Raw genomic sequence first — 18,471 nt, forward strand, 5'->3', positions numbered from 1 at the left:
TGTGCACCACCACATCCAGCTCATTTTTGGGGGGGGTTTTTGTTTGTTAGTTTTGAGATGGAGTCTCGCTCTTGTTGCCCAGGCTGGAGTGCAATGGCACGATACTGGCTCACTGCAACCTCTGCCTCCCGGGTTCAAGAGATTCTCCTGCCTCAGCCTTCTGAGTAGCTAGGATTACAGGCGTGCACCACCACACCCAGCTAATTTTGTATTTGTAGTAGAGACGGGGTTTCTCCATGTTGGTCAGGCTGGTCTCGAACTCCCGACCTCAGGTGATCCGCGCCTCAGCCTCCCAAAGTACTGGGATTACAGGAATTTTTGTATTTTAAGTAGAGACGGGTTTCACCATGTTGGGCAGGCTGGTCTCGAACTCCTGAGCTCAGGTGATCCTCCCGCCTCGGAATCCCAAAATGCTGGGATTACAGGTATGAGCCACTGTGCCCAGCCGCAAAAAAAAATAACAATAATAATCAACTTAAAAATTAAGAAAAGGGCCGGATGCAGTGGCTCACACCTGTAATCCCAGCACTTTGGGAGGCCAAGGAGGGTGGGTCATGAGGTCAGGAGATCGAGACCATCCTGGCTAACATGGTGAAACCACGTCTCTACTAAAAATACAAAAAATTAGCTGGGCATGGTGGCACATGCGTAGTCCCAGCTATTCGGAGGCTGAGGCAGAAGAATCACTTGAATCCGGGAGGCGGAGTTTGCAATGAGCCGAGATCATGCCACTGCACTCCAGCCGGGGCAACAGAGTGAGACTCATCGCAAAAAAGAAAAAAAAAAAATTAAGAACAAATAAATCTCCACCCAGGAAGAAGTTCTCACTTAAGAAATTCAGGGCCCTTTCCAGATTCCCTTTCTGCTTTTGAGGAAAGAAGCAAGCATCAGGATAAGGACAAAGAAAGGGAAGCTTTTCTCCCCCAAGACAAAGGATGAGGCCAAGTACATAATAAAGACTTGCTGTCTCTTAGCATAGGGCCAGATGAAAATCAAGACTCCAGAAGGGGGGGGTCTGGCAGGGAGACTTGGGGTGGGAGAATGCAGGAGACACCTCACTACTTCAGAACAGAGAGGAGCTGATATCTCAGTCCAGGATCACAGTACTGGAATCCTCAGTTAACCCGGCAATTGTGCCCCAGGTGTATAACTAACAATTAGGGGTGCACAGGTCACCAAAAGACGTGCACAAAATGGAACTACTGAAATGCCCATCAACAGCAGAATTGTGGATAGTCACATAATGAAATACTATACAATGAGAATCAACTAGAACTACATCCAGAATTATGCAAGAATCTCTCAAGGGTGCTGTGAAAGCAGTCAGAGCTAAGGGGTTAACTGTATGATCCTCTTACAGAAAGTTCAAATGCAGGCAAATTCACCTGTGGTACTTAGAAGTCAGAAGAGTGGTTATCTTGAGAGAAGGGTTGAAATTAGGAGGAAAGGGGCATCTAAGGCCCTGGTAATGCTGTTTCTTATCTGTGTGCCAGAAACACAGGGGTTTTAGGTTTGCGACATTCATCGGGCTGCATACTCATCATTTGGGCACTTTTGTCTACATTTGTTATTCTTCAATAACATCGAGTCTCTGAATGGAAACCATTCAGCCTCAGGACCAAAGCCTCAACTGACTGGAGCTGGGGAGGCCCTTCCCTCCCTCATCTTCCATCATCCTCCAAATGCTTTGCAGAGCTATAGTTTCTGGCCCTAGAAACTCTGCTTGTCATGAGCAATGCCTTCCTTGTGCAATAGGGAGGTGAAAGCACCCTGCGCTGGGTAACCTAGGAACACAGCAGCACATGAGGAGGTGGGAAGGGAGACTAGAGGTTTGAGACCTGCTCCCCAGGCACAAGCTACTGGTGATGCAGGACAGAGTCTTCAGCAGAGTAACCCTACTCTGCTGCTAAGCCAGGAAGGCAGCCTGCTAGGCTTGAAGCTCCAGTTCCCATTCATTCCTCAGAGCCAGATTTATGGATATCCCCCTGGGCTGTGGAGGCAAAACACCAGGGTTTAAATCCTGGCCTTCTGTTTACTGCACCAGTGACCTCTCACTAAGTTCCTTAACCTCATTTTACAGCTAAGTGGCAATTATCAACAACTGCTTTGCAGGACAGCCCATAAGCACAGAAAGTTACTAAATTAGGGCCCGTTGGTCACCTCCAGTCGGTCCAGTCCTGCCACCGCACCCGCCAGCCGTGTTCTCCATGCAGTTCAACAAGGGCCCCTCATACTGGCTCTTGGCCGAGAACCAGCTCCTGTCCAAATATGACCCCCAGAAGGAGGCAGAGCTCCGCAGCTGGATCGGGGGACTCACCAGCCTTTCCATCAGCCCCAACTTCCAGATGGGCCTGAAGGACAGAATTATCTTACACACTCATGAACAAGCTGCAGCCAGGCTCAGTCCCCAAGATCAACCACTCCATGCAGAACTGGCACCAGCGAGGAAACCTCTCCAACTTCATCAAGGCCATAGTCAGCTACGGCATGAACCCCATGAACCTGTTTGAGGCCAATAACCTGTTTGAGAGTGGGAACATGACGCAGGTGTTGTCTCTTCTTGCCCTGGTGGGGAAGGCCAAAACTAAGGGGCTGCAGAGCAGGGTGGACATCGGCATTAGGTACTCAAGGCAGCAGGAGCGGAACTTTGACTACAACACCATGAAGGCCGGCCAGTGAGTCACTGGGCTGCAGATGTGCTAGCCAGTTGGGCATGACCATATACGGCACAAGAAGGCATCGCTACAGCCCCAAGAACCACATCCTGCCCCCATGGACCACTCGACCATCAGCCTCCAGATGGGTACAAACAAGTGCGCCAGCCAGGTGGGCATGACGGCTCCCCGGACGCAGCGGCAGATCTATGACACCAAGCTGGGCACCAACAAGTGTGACAACTCCTCCATGTCCCTGCAGATGGGCTACACGCAGGGTGCCAACCAGAGACGCCAGGTCTTTGGCTTGGGCCAGCAGATATACAATTCCAAGCACTGCCCACAAGGCTCAGTGGCCAACAGGGCTCCCTTGGGCACCAATGAGTGCCCAGGCCCAGGGGAGGCCCCTGAATACCCCCCTTACTACCAGGAGGAGACCAGCTACCAAGGCTCCCAGCACGCTTTCTCCCCACATCGTCTCCCTGCCTGGGTTTTGGGGTTTTTCTGTGTTTTTTTTTTTTTTTTTTTTTTTTTTTTTTTAACCTGTTCAGTGTTGCCAATCAACCGAGGGTCTGTGAGTGGCGGCATTTGATCTGGCTGGAGGGTTTCCCCCCTTGCCTTGGTTCCTTCGCAGAACTGGGCCACCGGGTTGTGCGGGAAGGGGTTAAGGCCGCATCCTGATGCGTGTAGGGTGAGGGTCCCTGCTGGCATGTCCAGGCTATGGGCTGAGCTGTGCTGGGGAGAAGAGATCTGCGCATGGAAGGAACCGCTCCCCAAAGGTTTCCAGTTGCCTTGCCTCTTCCCCCGTTTGTGGGCCGGTCAGTTTGTGGTTTCTGCACCCATAAAGTTTCAGGAAGTATTAACAAAAGAAAAAAATGGCCGGGCGTGGTGGCTCACATCTGTAATCCCAGCACTTTGGGAGGCTGAGGTGGGCGGATCACCTGAGGTCGGGAGTTCGAGACCAGCCTGACCAACATGGAGAAACCCCTTCTCTACTAAAAATACAAAATTAGCCGGGCATGGTGGCGCATGCCTGTACCAGCTACTTGGGAGGCTGAGGCAGAGGAATCGCTTGAACCCAGAAGGTAGAGGATGCAATGAGCCGAGACCACACCATTGCACTCCAGCCTGGGCAACAAGAGCAAAACTCATCTCAAAAAAAGAAAAAAATATATATATATTTTTCCCCGAGGAATGGGGCAGGGACAGTGGAAAATGAGTCCCCTGGGAGAGGGGGCCTGGCCACAATGCTAAAATATCTCAGGCTCCTGAGTGGCTGGCTTTCTCTAGGACCCTCAAGCCTGCCTAGGGGCCCAGTGGGGAAACTGAGACCCGCACAAGGAAGTAGAATTCTGAGTCACTGGGGCTAAGCCTGACCCCCTCTCCATGCTGACCACCCCCTACTGTCGTCCTCAGTAGGTTTTTTTTTAGGCGGAGTCTCACTCTGTTGCCCAGGCTGGAGTGCAGTAGTGCAATCTTGGCTTGCTGCAACCTCCACCTACTGGGCTCAAGCGATTCTCCTGCCTCAGCTTCCCAAGTAACTGGGATTACAGGCACACGCCACCACACCAAGCTAATTTTTATATTTTTAGTAGATACGGGATTTCACCATGTTGGCCAGGCTGGTCTTGAACTTCTGGCCTCATGTGATCTGCCTGCCTCAGGCTCCCAAAGTGCTGGAACTACAGGCGTGAGCCACCACACCTGGCCCCTCAGTAGGTTTTAAGAAGCCCCCAGCCCTCCGTCTTCCCTTCTGGGCCTGACCAGCTATACTGCTTCATCTCCCATGGCCACACACCCCACCCAGGGGCCCTGCACCATGAGATAATGTGAAATACCGACTGTGGACCAAATGCAATAAAACCTCTGTTTTTAAGAAAAAAATTACTAGACTGTTAAGCTCCCCAAGGGCAGGGACTTCATTTTGTCCATTGCTTTAGTTGAAGTTGTAGAACAGTGCCTGATCCTGATCTATGCAGATGCGAAACATATGCTTACAGGAAGAATGAAATGTAAATAAAGGGCATACCCCAGAGTAGGGACTTCCACAATAAAAGGCCGTTTTCACACCCAGAGCTGAAATAGACAAAACCATCTTGATGTTAACTTGTGCTCAGTCAGATGCAGTACTGAACTTGGAAGTTTCCTCCCAAAGCTGATGATGGTTAGTTTTTAATCTGACCCAAAGGCTGACTATGGGTCAGCTGAACCTGCTGAAGGCCATAATGAAGGACTGCATCTGTTTGACTGCCATTAAGCTGCCTCTCTCAGTTGTTCACCCTTAAGGATGAGTAGACCACTGTAGGTCACTCATTTTTAATCACTGCACTAATACCGTGAAAGTTCCCTCCTCCCACCTCTCCACTGTCAGCTTCCAGAACACTCTTGAAGAAAGGTGGCCCCCAGACTGTGGGACTGGGATGGGGGAATGTGCCGGCTCTCCTTCCCTCCAGATTAACCTTTCCTCTTGAGCTAGTCAAGACCCCTCACTTGGGCCCTTAGAGACTAAAGCCAAACCAATTTCCTCTACGTGAATGTTTCTGGAAAACCCTAAAATAAAAATAAATAAAAAAGACTAAGCACTCTTGCGGCAGGGGGCCAGGAGAGCTTGTTATTTATAGCTGTGGGATTCAGGGATCCAACATTCTACCCTCTCCACTCAGGCCCTGCTTTCTGGTAGTAAAAAAAATGCCAGGGAGCTGGGCATGGTGGATCGTATCTGTCATCTTAGTGCTTGGGAGGCTGAGGTGGGAAGACTGCTTGAGCCCAGGAGTTTTTGACTAGTCTGGGCAACACAGTGAGTGAGACCCTGTCTCTAGAAAACATTAAAAATTAGCCAGGCATGGTAGCACATGTCTGTGGTCTCAGCTACTTGGGAGGCTGTGGTAGGAGGATCACTAGAGCCCAGGAGGTAGAGGCTGCAGTGAACCGTGATTGGGTCACTGCATTCTAGGCTGGGATGGGTGACAGAGCAATACCCTATCTCAAAGAAAAAAAAAAAAAACCAGGGAACTTTGGGGTCTGAAATTTCCATTCATATCCCACCTGATCACTGCAGTGATGACTTAGTGAAGCCACAGTCATGTAGGCTTTATCTATAAAATGGGCCGCCCTTCACAAGGTTGTCAAATTCATTCATAATTCATAATTCATACAGGACTGGGCATCCTGTAAGGTACCAGGTCCTGGACATATACCAAGAGGTAAAAGTTGTGTCTGTCACCCTCAAAGTTCATGAGCTGTTTGGCTTAGTGAATCCAATCCATTAAGCTGTGCCTCTGTTTCTCCACCTTCCAAACCTCAGGCAAGGCTAGACCATGGGGTTTCTGAAGTTCAAAATTCTGAGATTAAAAGCTCAGCTTGTTTAATATTTACCTCACCTGCTTCAAGGGAATGTTAGGAGGATAAAGCAAGCTCAAGAGTTGCAAAAGGGCTTTGAAGGGGAAGATGCACATACAAACAAGGCATTAATTACATCAGATAAGTTCTTTCGAGCTGAACTTCATAGACGCCGTTGATATTCATAACCCAGGGGCGAACAACAGGGGTGATTGTTCCTTAGCAATATGGAAACTTGTCTGCTTGGCTAAACTTGAGAGTGTGTATGTTCCTGCAGGATAACCCTTTCAACGTGGCTGGATCCAGGCTGGGGCTGTATGTTTTGAGGATGAGGAACTAGTGTGCGGGTGGGGTGGTAGAAAAGTGCCAGCTTAAGACCAAGGATAGAAAAAGCAAGATGTTTTGTTGGGAAGTCCCAATTTATTGGGACTAACTGGACCAAGAAATGCGCTTTTACTTAAAAAAGAAACCAGCAGCCCATGCCAACGGAAGCCTACTCTAAGACCCAGCCATGTGGCAGGGAGTTTCAAGGTACGCCAAGCCCATTAACCCGTCCTTTGTTGTATAACCCAGGTGTGCTCCTGGCACAAACCCACCATTTTCACAGTGGAAAAGCAGACATCCGAGAAAGCTGAATTTCCTCTAAAGGTTTAAAATGCCTGACGTCATCGGGAAGCACGTGCCAATCCAACCATGAAATCCAAAACCTGATCACCGCTTCCCCGCAAAACCTCAAGCCTAGTGAAGTGACAGCTGATCTGGTATTTTTTGCTTCAGTAGGTAAGAAGGCACAGACAACACTCAAAGCTATAGCCTGCTCTGGGAGGCTGTAGTCAGAGAACTTGACAATGGGGGTGGTGTGGGGTGTAATTTGGCAGAAGTCTGGTTAGCAGTAAGGCTTCCTCAGGGAGCCGGAATTGGATTTGGGGCCCTGCCCGAGTTCACATTTTTACACGTTGGCTGAGTTGCAGTTTGTTAGCCAGCCAGTAATAAACCCCTGCGCAAAAATTTAAAGTTTATGAGGCATGGCTTCTTAATGCCTCTCCTCAGCTCCCTACAGCCAAGGGTTTAAGGAACCTAGCCTAGCCCGGGTGTTAATTGTTTTGTCTACAGTTATTTGGAGAAAGAATTTTTTTAAAAAGGTCTTCCACAGACTCAAGGTCCTCAATCCTCTTTTGGAGAAATAAAAGAGCCACTCTGTCCCCTCCGCATTGACAGCTCCACATGCAAGCAGTGGGAATTTGTGCCTGGGGTGAGGAGTAAGTTGATGGAGACTTTAGAAGAATGCTGGGTAGCAAGGATTCTCAATGTTTTGAAAGCCAGGTAAGCCACAGTTCCTTCCCCGCAAAAATGAATACTCAAATTCCCAAAAAATTTCAATGTAAGGATCCTCTGAAACTCCACCCAAGGATCCAGGGTTATACCCGTTTAAGAACTAAGGTTTCGGCCGGGCGCGGTGGCTCAAGCCTGTAATCCCAGCACTTTGGGAGGCCGAAATGGGCGGATCACGAGGTCAGGAGATCGAGACCATCCTGGCTAACAGGGTGAAACCCCGTCTCTACTAAAAAAAATACAAAAAAACTAGCCGGGCGAGGTGGCGGCGCCTGTAGTCCCGGCTACTCGGGAGGCTGAGGCAGGAGAATGGCGGGAACCCGGGAGGCGGCGCTTGCAGTGAGCTGTGATCCGGCCACTGCACTCCGGCCCGGGTGACAAAGCGATTCTCCGTCTCAAAAAAAAAAAACTAAGGTTTCGCCGGGCGCGGTGGCTCACGCCTGTAATCCCAGCACTTTGGGAGGCCGAGGCGGGAGGATAACGAGGTCAGGAGATCGAGACCATCCTGGCTAACATGGTGTAACCCCGTCTCTACTAAAAATACAAAAATTAGCCGGGCGTGGTGGCGGGCGCCCGTTAGTCCCAGCTACTCAGGAGGCTGAAGCAAGAGAATGGCGTGAACCCGGGAGTCGGAGCTTTCAGTGAGCCAAGATCGTGCCACTACACTTCAGCCTGGGCGACAGAGCGAGACTCTGTCTTNGCCTGTAGTCCCGGCTACTCGGGAGGCTGAGGCAGGAGAATGGCGGGAACCCGGGAGGCGGAGCTTGCAGTGAGCTGAGATCCGGCCACTGCACTCCAGCCCGGGTGACAAAGCGAGACTCCGTCTCAAAAAAAAAAAACTAAGGTTTCGCCGGGCGCGGTGGCTCACGCCTGTAATCCCAGCACTTTGGGAGGCCGAGGCGGGAGGATAACGAGGTCAGGAGATCGAGACCATCCTGGCTAACATGGTGTAACCCCGTCTCTACTAAAAATACAAAAATTAGCCGGGCGTGGTGGCGGGCGCCCGTTAGTCCCAGCTACTCAGGAGGCTGAAGCAAGAGAATGGCGTGAACCCGGGAGTCGGAGCTTTCAGTGAGCCAAGATCGTGCCACTACACTTCAGCCTGGGCGACAGAGCGAGACTCTGTCTTTAAAAAAAAAAAAAAAACTTAGATTTTATCCCTTGCTGGAGCCCCCACCCATTATCCTCCTAACCGAGAGGGAGAAAGTCCTCCACTAGCTAGCAACCACCTGGGTCTCATAAGACACTGGTTCTCCTCACTGAAGTTGCAGCCCCACCCCTCAGGTTTTGAACTTGGGGTGGGGTGTAGGAGTAACTGAGGGATCAAAAATGTGCTTTGATCTCCAGTCCATCGCCCCCATAGCCCCAGGCCTGCCAGCTTGGGACACTCTCCCCTGAGGGACCTAGCATCCCAGGCTGGAGACGCTGGGGGCGGGGTGGTTCCTGTACGTAATATCCCCAGCCCAGGTGTGCCAGGGCCCAGTTTCCAGGCAGGCTGCAGGGGCGCAGGCCCTCCGGGAAGGGCAGGGTTAAGAGTGCATTCCAGCTGCCGAGGAAGAAGGGGGGCGGGGTAGGGGAGCAAGGAGAAAAGAAACAGACCCGGTCTGTCTGACGCAGACACAAAGCACGGTTCACAAAGGGGGCCCGAGAGGGGCGAAGGGGGCTGCCCGGGGCACGGCTCATCCCCACACCTGCGCAGGGGTTGGGGGAAGAATGTGGCCCGCGCATTCCTCTGCTGGGGCCAGCGGGGGAGAACTTCCCACGTCGAGACCGGGTGAGGGGCTCAGCCATCCGGCACCTCGGAGGAGGGAGTCAAGGTAGGCAGTGGCTACCAGACGAGGGACTGGATGTCACAGGCGCTCTGCCGCCCAGCTTTCTTCGTCAGCCACCACCCCCAACCCTAGGCCCCGGGGCGCGTTCTGCGCCTCCCCGGGACCTGAGGTGGCGCCAGGAGTCCCTTGCCCCGGCCCGAACACCCCTCGCGCGGGCCACACCAGAGCGATCACGTGCGGCCCCTACCCCGCGCTTCCACCCGGAGAGTCTTACCTTTCCCCAGCACCTGGCTGGGCTCCTGCTCCGCGCCTCCCGCCTCCAAGGTCACTTCAGCCTCCCCGAAGACCGCCCGGCACGGCTCGGAGGCCGCGCACTGCAGCCAGCAAACCTGCGCCCGAGGGCAGAGGGGGAAGACGGAGGCTGGGTCATAGGCGTGCCCGGCCCTGCACTCCCCACCCTGCAGGGTCTCACATGGGCCCTCCAGGACTCCCTTGGCCCCAGGGAGCGCAGCCCCGGGCTCTCCCCGACGCCACTTCCCCATGCGGACCCCGCCCGCCCCCCAGGGAGCGGTCCGGGTCGGGGCCAGGGTGAGGCTGTGGAGTACCTGGAGGAGGAGGAGAGACGCGAGAGGTCCACGGGGGAGCCCCATGACTGCGGAGAGAGAGGTGAGGCAGCTGCCGCGACGGCGGGCCGGTGCTCCGCTCAGCTCTCGCCCCTTTGAGCACCGCAGCCCCGGAGAGCGAGCGGGCGGAGGCCAGGTGAGCGCAGGTGGGTGCTGATTGGTCTAGCGCCACAAGGTCCCGCCCCTTCGCAGGTGGGACCGATGCGGGCGCGATTGAGGCCTCAGCTAACCCCTCCTGGCCTCCCGGATACCCTCCTGCGCTCTACTTGCTTTTCTGGAGCTGTTCTCTGCAGGGACTCAGCCCCTGTCTCGCAGTTCTGAGTTAGAGGAGAAAAGAACACCCAGACTACTCCTCAGCCTCCGCAGTACGGGAAGAGAAATGTTTCCTTGCCTTGCGGTTACAGCGGAAAAAAGTGGAGACACATCTTAAGTCGACTGAAAACAGAGGCTCCGCAGTCATGATCCCCGGAGGCGCTGTTATCCCGAAGCTTTGAAGCAAGCCCGTGTGTCCTCCTACACGCGACTACAGCGGGGCCGCCCAAGCCTCTTTCTCCACCTCCCGTGCCAGCCCGCCGGGGAGGATCCTCCGGGGTTTAAAACTAGCAGGTCCCGAGGTACTGCGTTTCTGACTTGGATACAACTTCCCCATCTTTTTTTTTTTTTTTTTTTTTTGAGATAGTGTCTCGCTTTGTCGCCCAAGATTGCAGTGGCGCGATCTCGGCTCACTGCAGCCTCGACCTCCCGGGCTCAAGCGATTCTCCTGCCTCAGCTCCCGCGTAGCTGAGACTACAGGCTTCCGCCACCACACTCGGCTAATTTTTTAAAATTTTTTGTAGAGATGGGGCGGGGAGGAGGAGGAGCTCCCTATGTTGCCCAGGCTGGTCTCGAACTCGGGGACTCAAGCGATCCTCCGCCTCCCAGAGTGCTCAGGTTACGGGCGTGAGCCGCCACACCCGGACTGCTTCTTCCATTACACAGCTAAACAAATGGAAGCTAGGAGAGAAAGTCCCAGAGTTTGGAAGCTGTAGTGGTGCCAAAGGGTGCGAGCTAAGAGGATGGTTACTAGTCCCATAACCTCCAGCACCCCTACGCCCCATATAAATAACGCTTTCTCAACTTTCTGTAAAATGTAAATAAAGGCAGTTTTTAAAATGCAGAGGTTTTGAAATTGGTCTGAAATACTGTATATAATCTGGGTAAAAACTGCTTGCTGCGCAAAGCAGCCTCCAGAGAGTCTCCCTTGGAAAACAGCTCTCCCACACTCTTCCTAGGAGATAAACGCCAGACCTGGGATTCATTCCTCTACGTTAGTCTCATTCCACTACGTTAGACATGAGGTGCTTTCCTCTTTGCCGCACACAAGTGGGCTCTGGCCATAAAAACGGTCTTGAGTTTCAATCACTACCCTGCAAGCCCTTCCCCACGGAGCTGAGCTTTCCCGGCCAGTCTCTCTCACCGGTCCCCTCACTCCTCCTCCACCTTCTCCTGCTGCCTTGAGAAGCCCTGGATGCCACCTCCTCGTCCTTCTCCCTCCCCGTCCCCAGCTCAGATTTAGGGGTTTGAGGAACGGACGAGACTGGAGAGTTTTTTTGTTTTGTTTTTTTGAGATGGAGTCTCACTGTCGTCCAGTGCAGTGGCGTGGTCTCGGCTCACTGCAACCTCCGCCTCCCAGATTCAAGCGACTCTTCTGCCTCAGCCTCTCCGAGTAGCTGGGACTACAGGCGCTCGCCACCACATCCAGCTAATTTTTGTATTTTTAGTAGAGACGGGGTTTCGCCATATTGGCCAGGCTGGTCTCGAACTGCTGACCTCAGGCGACCTGCCTCCCTTGGCCTCCCAAAGTCCTGGGATTACAGGCGTGAGAAACGGCGCCGGGCCTGGAGTTTTAAATGACAGATTCTTTGACCTTCCAGGGCTAACTTGGTAAACTACCCATCCTCCTCCCCGCCAGGCCAGTGGCTAAGCCATGGATTGCTTGCGTTGAGAGGGTGGGGGGTCTTGCTCTCTCAGGCCCAGCACGGGCCCTTGGGCCGGCCCCGCCTGGGTTCAAACCCAGGTCCCACCCCTTAGTAGCATTGAAGCCTTCGGGAAGTAAACCCCTTAGACCTCAGTTATGCATCTGTCAAATGGGGCTGTTATGATCTTATTTTACCCTCTCGTAGATGAGTATTAAATAAATTAGAAGGTTTCAAACGCTAAACATAGTATCTGGCACAGAGCAGGTGCCCAAATGCTGCCTGGTATCATTGCTCTCAGATGCCTGGCGAGCCGTCTCTCTTTCTAGCACCCCCACGTCCCCTGAATTAAGAGGAGAAGCGTTGTAATCCTCCAATTTCATGGCTGAGGGTACAACGAGCAAAGTGGCATCTGGTATCTCGGGAGCACTCCCTTATCCGGCGGCGGAGCCCAGCAGCTGGGGCTGGGACTGAGGCTGGGGGTGAACCACGCGGTGGGGAAAGCCTCAGGCTGCTCTCTGAGCTCCGCGCCCTCCGGGCCTGAATCTCCCACAGGGCGCTTTTTATGCCTAAGCGGGGTCAGGTCTCCGCGCACCCGCGCGGCCCAATGGAGTAGGCCCCAGGCGGGACAGGGTGGCCAGGCCGACGCTCGCCTCGCAGGTTCCCCCGCGCCGGCCCGGAGCCAGACGAAGCCATTAGGCGGACAGTTGAACACAAACGAGCCTCGGGCTGCAAGCCCTAATTAAGTAAACACCTGGCTGGAGGGCTGTTGAGCGAGCTCATTTCCGCCTCCTTCCTGGGCACTCAGCATTCCGGGCGGGGGCGGAGAGAGGAGCGGAGATTGGAGAGTCAGCTCTTCTGCCTGCAACGCGGACCGCACCGCTGCCTTCTCCTTAGCTCCCCTTGTCGGTCATTCACTGGTTCATTCATTTCACAGACATTTGCTGACAGCCGGCGATGTGCCAACCACTTAAGATACAACAGTGAACAAACAAACATCCCTGCGCCTTAGGACTTGCTGTCTAGAGTGTGGAGGGTAGAGGAAAGTGAAAAAAAAAAACTGGAAATGTAATATGTTAGATGGTAACGTGCTGTGTACAAGAACAAGGACGAGGCCCAGCGCAGTGGTTCAAGCCTGTAATCCCGTTTAGGAGGCTGAGGCGGGTGGATGGCTTGAGCCCAGGAGTTTGACACCTGCCTGGGCAACATAGCGAGACCCCCGTCTCCACAAAAAAAATGAAAAAAAATTAGCCAGGCGTGCTGGCACAGGCCTGTAATCCCAGTTACTCAGGAGGCTGAGGCGGGAGGACAGCTTGAGTCCAGGAGGTTGAGGCTGCGTCAACTATGATCGCACCACTGCACTCCAGCCTGCTTTATTTTTTGAGGAACCACCATACTGTTTTCCATAGCAACTGCACCCCCCTTTTTTTTTTTTTTTTTTTTTTTTTTTTGAGGAGCGTCTCTGCTGCCGTGCCCAGGCTGGAGGTGCAGTGGCGCGAATCTCGACTCACTGCCAGCCTCTGCCACCTGGGGTTCCAGGCGATTCTCTGCCTCAGCCTCCCTGGGAGTAGCTGGCGCACTTACGAGGGCGCGCACCACCCATGACCAGCTAATTTTGTATTTTTAGTAAAGACGAGGGTTTCACCGTGTTGGCCCCGGCAGGGCTCTCAAACTCCTGACCTCAGCGTGATCTGCCCACCTCAGCCTCCCAAAGTGTGTGGGGATTACAGGCGCTGAGCCCAACGCGCAGGTCCACGACTGCCTATCATTTTACCATTCCCAACAGCACAAAGCTGAGACCCTATCTCAAAAAAGGCTGGCGGGGAGGGGCGCGTGGATTGGAATTGAAACTGCCGAAATGCGAAATAAAGGTGTTCACAACGTGGTTTCCAGTCAGGGTCAGCAGGGAAACAGAAGTCTTGCTCTTGTTGCCCAGGCTGGAGTGCAATGGCGAGATCTCGGCTCAGGGCAACCTCTGCCTCCCGGTTTCAAGCGTTTCTCTTGCCTCAGCCTCCCAAGTAGCTGGGACTATAGGTGCCTGCCACCACACCCGGCTAATTTTTGTATTTTTAGTAGAGGCGGGGTTTCACCATGTTGGCCAGGCTGGTTTCAAACTCCTGACCTCAGGCAATCTGCCCACCTCGGCCTCCCAAAGTGCTGGGATTACAGGCGTGAGCGACCATGCCCAGCCAGGAGGTTCAAGTCTTAAGGAAGGGACTAGAGAAATGGCAGGGTTCAGGGAACCCGGACAACAGGGGTGTTAGTCATCAGAGACAAGCAAGAGCTGGAAGGCATAACTACTTCGAGAACTGAAGGGCAGAGGGGAAATCATGTTATTGGAAGTCCGTGGATAAGGGGACAGGGAAGTGTGGGATCCATTCCCAAATGCAGCTGTGATCGAGAAAGCACAGCCACTGCTCACAGCAGAGCAGAGAAAGTGCAGGGAAAAAATACCCCCCGCGTCTCCCCCCTCTTGCCTTTCTTCTCCTGGTGGCACCTCCCTTTCACCAAACCCACTCAGAAGCCTGAGGCAAGAAAGCCCAGGTTGCTTTCTAGAGGGGTCATTCTCCCCAGGCTCAGGACAGGGCACAGAAGGGCAGAAAATGATGGGAGCTGGGAGAGCAAACAAGAAAGCCCAGAGGCTTTACTCAGAAAGTAGCATTTGAACAAAGACTTGAAGGAATTGAAGGAACCACGCTTCTGAAAGAGCATTCCAGGCAGAGAAAACAGGGCAGAGGCCCCGAGGCACTAGATTACTTGGAACAGCAAGAAAGCCAGTGTGGCTGGAGTACAGAAAGCAAGTAGGAAGTGAGTCAGAATATGGGAGGGCCAGGAACACACCTTGTAGAGAGCATGTAGGCCATTGTAAGAACTTTGGCGTCTACTTGGGAAAGGAGGGGAGGCAGACACTGTTGGTTTTGAGCAGAGGAGTGATGTTGAGAAAATTATAAGGGACAAGGGAAGCAGGGAGGCTGGTGGGGGCTCCATTGCGGTTATCCAGGCAAAAGATAAAATGGCTTGGTTCAGGTTGGTCATTATGCAGTGGGTCTGAAACAGTCGGACTTTTTTTTTCTTTTTCTTTTTGAGACAGGGTCTTGCTCTGTCACCCCGGCTGGAGTACGGTGGCATGATCACAGCTCACTCCAGCCTCAACCTGTCAGGCTCAAGTGCAATCCTTCCACCTCACCCTCCCAAGTAGTTGGAAATACAGGTGTGTGCCCTCACACCTGGCTAGTGTTTTGTTTTGTTTTGAGATGGAGTCTCGCTCTGTCACCCAGGCTGGACTGCAGTGGTGCAATCTGGGATCACTGCAACCTCTGCCTCCCAGGTTCAAGCGATTCTCCTGCCTCAGACTCCTGAGTAGCTGGGGCCACAGGCGGGTGCCACCATGTCCAGCTAACTTTTGTATTTTTAATGAAGATGGGGTTTTGCCATGTTGGCCACTCTGGTCTTGAACTCCTGACCTCAGGTGATCCGCCCACCACGACCTCCCAAAGTGCTGGGATTACAGGCATGAGCCACTGCACTTGGCCTAATTTTTTAATTTTCTAATTTTTTTTGTTTTGGTATAGACAGCCTCTCCCTATGGCCCAGGCTGGTCTCTAACTCCTGGGCTCAAGCAATCTTCCTGCCTCAGCCTCCCAAAGCGTTGGGATTACAGACACGAGCCACCATGCCTGGCAGATTTTTTAAAACCCAGAAAATAACAAGCATTGGTGAGGATGTAGAGAAATTGGGATCCTTGTGTGCTGTTGGTGGGAATGTAAAATGGTGCAATAGCTATGGAAAACAGTATGGTAGTTCCTTAAAAAAAAAAAAAAAAAGAATTACCATATGATCCAGCAATTCCATGTCTGGGTACATACTCAAAAAAAGTGAAAGCAGGGGCCAGGCATGATGGCTCATGTCTGTAATCCCAGCACTTTGGGAGGCTGAGGCAAGTGGATTGCTTGAGGTCAGGAGTTTGAGACCAGCCTGGGCAACATGGCGAAACCCCGTCTCTACTAAAAATACAAAAATTAGTTGGGCATGGTGGTGCACATCTGTTATTCCGGCTACTTGGGAGCTTGAGATGGAAGAATTGCTCGAACCCAGGAGGCAGAGGTTGCAGTGAGCAGAGATTGTGCCATTGCCCTCCAGCCTGGGTGACAGAGGGCAACTTCATCTCAAAAACAAACAAACAAAAAATAAACAAAAAACAAAACAACAAAAGCAGGACTTAAAGAGATGTTTGTACACCCATGTTCAGAGCAGCATTATTCATAATAGTCAAAAGGTAGGAACAACCCAAGCATCCACGGATAGATGAATGGATAAGCAAAATGCTTAATAGGTACAGTTTCAGTTTTGCAGGATGAAAAGAGTTCAGTGGATGGACGCTGGCAATGGTTGCACAATAGGAATGCACTTAATACCACTGAAGAATACACTAAAAAATGGTGAAGATGGTAAATTTTATGTTATGTGTATTTTAACACTTTTTTTATTTACTTAAAAAAAAAAAAAAAAAACCCATGATCAGATTCTGGGTATATTTTGAAGTATTGTCAACAAGATTGACCAAAAGATTGGATGTGGAGTATGAGAGGCAGAGCAGGTCAAGAATGACTCCGGGGTTTTTGGCCTGGCCTAAGCAACCAGCAGGATGACAATACAATTTCCTTTTTTGAGACAGAGTCTTATTCTGTCACCTAGGCTGGAGTGCAGTGGCATAATCACAGATCACTGCACCCTTGATCTCCCAAGGCTCAAGCAATCCTCTTGTTTCAGCCTCCCAAGTAGCTGGGACTACAGGTGCATACCACTATGCCCAGTTAGTTTTTTTATTTTTAATTTTAGTAGAGATGAGGTCTTGCTGTGTTGCCCAGGCTGGTCTTGAATTCCTGAGCTCAAGAGATCCTCCCTCCTCGGCCTCCCAAAGTGCTGGGATTACAGGTATGAGCCACCGCACCCAGCCAGATGACGCCATTTCTGAAATAGGGAAAGGAAGTGTAGTGGACACTGTCAGGGCCCTGCTTGGGCTCCCCGGATCACTTTTCCAGTTTCTGAACTCCCCTCCCTTAGTGCTGTGTGCTGTGTTCCGCACAGCCTGCACCTGTAACTAACTCTTCAGTCTCTCTGCCCTGGCAAGGAAGTGCCCAGGAGTTGACTCCCCCAGCCCATAGCCAGTTACCAACTGGTATAGGAATGTGAAAACCCAGTTTCCTTCCCTCCATTTGGACAAACTCCAAGATACCACTTCCTTTCCCAGGGTGAAGCGCCCTCTTTGGGACTTGGCCTGGTATCACATCCCTGTTTGGCTTATTTCTCTTCTTTATCCTGCTTCTCCCACTCATTTACCACTGCCTCCTAGGAACACTTCCTTAGTTCACTTCAGGACCAGGTGCCATAGCTCATGCCTGTAATCTCAACACTTTGAGAGGCCAAGGTGGGAGGATCACTTTAGCCCAGGAGTTTGAGACTAGCTCTCTACAAACAATAAAAATAAAAATAGGCTGGGCGTGGTGGCTCATGCCTGTAATCCCAACACTTTGGGAGGTTGAAGCGGGTGGATCACCTGAGCTCAGGAGAGCAAGACCAGCCTGGCCAACACGGCAAAACCCTATCTCTACTAAAACTACAAAGATTAGCCGGGTGTGGTGGCACACACCTGTAATCCCAGCTACTCGGGAAGCTGAGACAGGAGAATCACTTAAGCCTAGGATGCAGTGAGCCGAGATGGAACCACTGCACTCCAGCCTGGGTGGGCCACAGAGCGAGAGTCTGTTTCAAAATAATAAATAAATAAAATTAGCTGGACGTGGTGGTGCACACCTGTGGTCAGGAGGCTGAGGTGGGAAGATTGCTTCAGCCCAGGAGGTTGAGGCTGCAGTGAGCCATGATCAGGCCACTGCACTTCAGCCTGGGAAACAGAGTGAGAACTTGTCTCCAAAAAAAAAAAAAGTCACTTCAGGCCCATGAATGCTTGTCTCAGGATTGGCTTCTTGGAGTCTCGGGTAGAGCAAGCTTGGGACTGGGGAAAGATCAGAACTTCCATTTGGGGTATGTTTGGAAATGCCTAGGGGTAGCATGTTGAGAGGCTGGGTTGCATACACCAGTTCAGGGGAAACGTCTAGCCTAGTGAAGTTCATTTGTCATAATAGGAAAGTATCCATTCTGGGGCAGCCTGTGGAGAAAGGCTTGCCCAGGCAGAACCCTGATCCTCCAGAGTCTCCCCGTGTCTAAGTGAGCATGGCCTTCTTCAGCAGTCAGAACGTCCACACTGTCTCCAACACTGTCCAACTACACAGGGCCAGGACTCCTTCTGTTCTTTCCAAAAAAACTGCACTGGCCAAGCACGGTGGCTCATGCCTGTAATCCCAGCACTTTGAGAGGCCGAGGTGGGTAGATCACCTGAGGTCAGACATTCGAGATCAGCCTGACCAAGATGGTGAAACCTCATCTCTACTAAAAATACAAAAGTTAGCTGGGTCTGGTGGCAGGCACCTGTAATCCCAGCTACTCAGGAGGCTGAGGCAGGAGAATTACTTGAACCTGGGAGGCAGAGTTTGCAGTGAGCTGAGCGCGCCATTGCACTCCAGCCTGGGCAACAGAGCGAGACTCTGTCTCAAAATAATAATAATAATAATTTTAAAAAATAAAAAAAAAAACTGCTGGGCATGGTGGCTCATGCCTGTAATCCCAGCACTTTGGGAGGCTGAGGCAGGCGGATCATGAGGTCAGGAGATCAACACCATCCTGGCTAACACAATGAAACCCCGTCTCTACTAAAAATACAAAAAATTAGCTGGGCGTG

General features: G+C 52.1%; 1 protein-coding gene and 1 pseudogene across 2 annotated transcripts in view; one reads left to right on the top strand and one right to left on the bottom strand.

Moving 5' to 3' along the window:
• Positions 1 to 10,290, bottom strand: part of CDH3 (cadherin 3) — a 61,943-nt gene extending 51,653 nt beyond the window's left edge. The window contains exons 1-2 of one of the 2 annotated variants that reach the window (XM_017852350.1): positions 9,703 to 10,290; positions 9,372 to 9,486 (exon numbers count right to left, since the gene is read on the bottom strand). In XM_017852350.1, the coding sequence (XP_017707839.1) occupies positions 9,372 to 9,486; positions 9,703 to 9,747 (160 nt within the window). In that variant the 5' untranslated portion in view covers positions 9,748 to 10,290. Of the gene's footprint in view, positions 1 to 9,371 lie in introns of both variants that reach the window. The other variant, XM_017852349.1, reaches the window with a different exon arrangement.
• Positions 2,208 to 3,335, top strand: LOC108515351 (calponin-2-like; annotated as a pseudogene).
• Positions 10,291 to 18,471: the final 8,181 nt, after the last annotated feature.

The sequence above is a fragment of the Rhinopithecus bieti genome, unplaced genomic scaffold (assembly GCF_001698545.2).
Source record: "Rhinopithecus bieti isolate Rb0 unplaced genomic scaffold, ASM169854v2 scaffold_34281, whole genome shotgun sequence".
NCBI classification, from domain to species: Eukaryota; Metazoa; Chordata; class Mammalia; order Primates; family Cercopithecidae; genus Rhinopithecus; species Rhinopithecus bieti.